Source organism: Marmota marmota, unplaced genomic scaffold (assembly GCF_001458135.2).
Source record: "Marmota marmota marmota unplaced genomic scaffold, marMar, whole genome shotgun sequence".
Classification (NCBI taxonomy): domain Eukaryota; kingdom Metazoa; phylum Chordata; class Mammalia; order Rodentia; family Sciuridae; genus Marmota; species Marmota marmota.
Genome location: NW_026000174.1, coordinates 24,073,179 through 24,077,584, shown reverse-complemented (window position 1 = coordinate 24,077,584; position 4,406 = coordinate 24,073,179). Strand labels below are relative to the sequence as shown.

Sequence of the window (4,406 nt, the reverse complement as noted above, 5' to 3'; positions counted from 1 at the left end):
TCTTCTCCTCTACAATTGCTCTGGTCAGATCTTTTAGTCACAGCAGCCAAAAAGCTGACTAAAATAGTTTTTTTGTAATTTTTATAATTCCCTGATTTTCTGAAACCATCTACAGTTTGTCTCAACCTTTGCTCTTCCAACTCTTTCAAATACTTTGTAAACATAAAGTTCCCTCTATTAATTCCTTTCTGCATGTGATATCTTGGGCATTTTTCCTGACTCATACACTTTCATACATTACACACACTTAAACATCTATGAATATTTTAAACTAACAGTTAAACAACATCTACACAAATAAACTAATAGTAACACTTCACTTTTCTACAGTGTCATCAGATTTGTGTATTTGTTTACACTGTCTGTATTTGTTTGCTAGGACTACTGTAATAAAGTAACACAGATAGAGCAGTTTAAATCTGTTGTTTCATAGTTCTGGAGGCTAGAAGCCCAAGATCACACTGTTATCAGGGTTGTTTCCTTCTAAGGGTGTGAGGGAGAAGTGCCAGGCCCTTTCCTAGCTCCTGGTGGTTTGCTGGCAATCTTTAGCACTCTTTGGATTCTGTTGCATCACATAGATCTCTGTCTTCATCTACCACAGCATTCTCCTTCTGTGTATGTCTCTCTCTGTTCAGATTATCCCAGTCACATTTGGAGGTACTAGAATTGGACTTCAACATATCATTTTGGGGACTCAGAGTACAACCTATAACACTCTCCAATTCTGGATGGAAATGCCGAGCAGAAGTCAATTGGATGTAAAGCTGAGGAATGTAGGGGGGATTTTGGATAGAGATTTGGATACCCAAATCTTGAGAGTATTGGCAAAAAGCGGTTGTAGAAGTCACTAGAAAGTTCATTCAGAGAAAATGAGTAAAAAAAGAAGAGGTCTGAAAGCAGAATCTCAGGACACATTGGCATGTAATTTAGGGGGCTGAGGAACAGGAGGCTAAGAAAAAACAGTTGAAGAGGCAGAAGAAAAGCCTTCCTGGGAAGGGCTCTAACTCATTCAGCTTGCACCATAGGCACCCACCTGGATCAAGCCCAGGGCCATTGGTCAAATAGTCCAGATTTGCAGTCAAAATTTGAGGACTGGGGTAGGCTGAGACTGGAGGATCATGAGTTCAAAGACAGCCTCAGCAATGGCAAGCCACTAAGTAACTACCCTATCTCTAAATAAAATATAAAATAGGGATGGGGATGTGGCTCAGTGGTCACATGCCCCTGAGTTCAATCCCCGGTACCAAAAATAAAAAAGACGAGGAGTGGGGGAAACGCTGAGCAGAAGAAGAAAATAGACATGCCACTCGTTAGTTTTGCCAATTGTTTGCTGAGTTGAATTTCAGTAGCTCATCATCCATGTGCCATCAAGAAAGTCACTTTACCTTTTGCTCACTTATCTGACACGTGGAGATGACCATGACTGTAATGAGAATGAGACAATACATGTAATCACTGTAGCTTGTGCAGAATTAGCATATAGTAAATATCCACAAAAGATAGTACATAGTTACTTTTTATTATCTGGACACTGCTATAAGAAAATATAATTCTTTATCTCAAACTTATGAGTCAATTTTCAAAGCATGAATGAGAAGCAGAATCCATCTGAGGGTAATTTTATTTACTCCAGGTTCAAAAACTCATAAACTCACCTATGCATTTTCCTGAAGCCCAGAGAAGTTAATAACTCCCCCCCACACACACACACACACCCCAACTAAGAGCCTACAAGGAGAAGAGATAAGCAGAGACAGGGCTAGAATCAAGAATCCTTAACTCTAATACTAGTCCTGGGTGCCCCCAAACCAGCTGCCACTCTACCCTGCCACTGTCTCCATTTGAACCCCCCACCTGACCTTGAGCTCATCCTGGCCCAGGATGCAGCCTGTCCTTTTTCCTTCCAGGCTGTCTGGTCAAGCATGGGCTGCTGAGCAAGCATGGCTATCGTGGAATTGAAACCTAAAGGGGCATCTGGAAGGCAAGTGGGATGTCTGGAAGTAATAAGCTTGTGACTGCTTGTTCATTTGGCACCCAGTGGGGGTAGCACAGATTCCTCTAATCTCTCTTTCTTAAGAATCAATAAAAAATTAGTGATGCATTCAGCTGAAATTAAATAAATGAAATTAGGTTCCTTTTTTAACCTTTTATGGGACTATTATTACTTTGGTCACATTCCTTAAAGTCACTCTGGGGCAATCTGACATATCATTTTGGTAACTGAAGTACAAATTTTAAAAACTGAGTCTTGATATCCTGAGAAGAAAAGTATTTGGTTGGCCACAGGAGGTGGGAGCAACCAGAAGAAAATAGCTGATTTGATCTGAGCACAGAAGGATCACTAAGTAAGGCTGGGTGTCCCCGGCAGGAAGGACCAGCGTGAGCACAGATGTGGAGGGAAGAAACACAGCACGTGGGAATTCAGACATCATTGTAGTGAGCATCAGAGATTGACAGGGGTTGGAGTGAGGCTGGTCGCAGAGGTTCCTGCACTGCCCTGCCCGTGGCCTAAACAGAAGCAGTGGGGTTACCAAGGAGGGCATCTTGACCAACATATTTCACTGCTTGAAACAACAGAATTGGAGGGCAAACTTGTCTTTTCTGACCCTAACTCAGAAGTGCGAGAGGAGACCTACCTGATTTCAAATCCCACCACTGCCATTCCTATCATGTGAGATTTTTTTTTTAAGTTAAAAATGCTTCCTTTATTACATAAGCCAGTAACTGCTACTTCTAAGTTCAACTGTGCATCTCTACATTTTTCAAAGTGTCATGCCTGTGATATTAATGACAATCACTTCCAAGTGTCATTGGGTGGTGGCTCCCTATGAGTTTCATCCATGGTACCTGCACCCCACTCCACACAGTCAACAAACTGCTCTAGGAAATTTGGTTCTCCCAGGTTCCAGAGGAAACATATTCAGTGTTCTTCTACATCTTATTGAATCAGATGCAGCAAAGCTCTGAAGGAAACAGATACTGCAGGTGTCCTAGCTTATCAATATACTGTTTTATCATTTTCATGAACAAAGCAGATTACAATGGAGCCCTAATTTGCATTATAATTAGTTGTTAGGAGACAATGCACCTTCTCCAGAAGACATACCATGATTTCCAAGATGCAAGGTCACTCTCAAAACAGTATCCCAACTAGTGGGCTGCAAGTTCACCTCAGGTACAAGGAAGGGCTGCTTCCTCTTTTTCAATGATGTGATTGAAACAGTGCTTTGCAAGATCAGCGTGAATTACACGTGGACAATTTGATAGTCTCCATTACACATTAAGTAGAATTAAAAGACTACCTTAGTCTTACTGTTAATCAGTGTATTAGTGTTATTACATGTTACAGCAAAAATTATATCCCATTATTCTGTTTAAGTCAAGGAAGAATAGAGAATTTAAAATAATTTGGGGCCAAAATGATAATCAGATTATCACCAATTCTCTAACCAAAAAACCCCAAAGTAACTGCTAAGGTTAACAAACATACAATAATTCTCTTCACATGGCTTTGTACTGTTTTGTGAAATGCATTATTAAAATTCCTGAGCTTACGAAAATCTTTAAAAGTCAACTCATCAAAACAGGCATTTGGCCAATAAAAATTTAATTTCATACCAATAAGCCTTTTAGATTCTAAATTTATTTAGGGCTGTGTTTGCACATGTTTATAGAATATTCTGTTTACTCTAAAAGATGACAAAACAGCTCCCCCTCAGTGAGACCCTGGCCTAAATATATTCACTTTCCTTATATAGCAAGAGGATAACATTGAACATGGAAGCTCTCAATTTGTGGCACTGAATGATCATCTACACAGGGCATCCTTCAAACGCTACAATTAAGGATCCACCTAGCTTTTCAGCAATACAAGCCCGATTGAGGTCTTCTGGCCCATTTGCTTGACATTCATGTTTTATGCCTTGAAATTTCTTTTTGATTGCATCCTTGGAGCTCGCATAGATCATTTTACTTTTCAGAGGCGCTAATTCTGGTGCCCACAAAAAAAACATCAATTCTTCTTTTCTGGATTCCTTGGTTTCAAAGCTTGCATCATACAAAGCATAACGACAATCTTTTTCAGGAAGCATTCCCACAAAATGCTTGAAAGGATCGGTTATGGTAACACCAACATCTCCAACCAATATCTCTTTGCCTTCTTCAACAATGATGCACTTTTTGTCTGCACTGAGACAAAAAATGACAGCCTTCTTTCTTTTCTTGATTTCTTCTGGTGTGGAGCACTTCCGAACTTTCATGTCATAAAAAATGCGACATACTTCATCAGCCACTTGCACTCCTGAGGCCATTTTCACCGCAGCTGTCGGAGGGATGCAAGGGAGGAAGCCGACCAGCACCGAGTCTGCGGAGCGTCCTATTCGCAGCAGCGAGACCAAGAGCTCATG

General features: G+C 40.6%; 1 protein-coding gene across 1 annotated transcript; it reads right to left on the bottom strand.

Moving 5' to 3' along the window:
- Positions 1 to 2,677: 2,677 nt before the first annotated feature.
- Positions 2,678 to 4,406, bottom strand: LOC107135654 (destrin). The gene has a single exon (XM_015477632.2). The coding sequence runs from the start codon at positions 4,308 to 4,310 to the stop codon at positions 3,813 to 3,815; it is 498 nt and encodes a 165-aa protein (XP_015333118.1). The 5' UTR covers positions 4,311 to 4,406; the 3' UTR covers positions 2,678 to 3,812.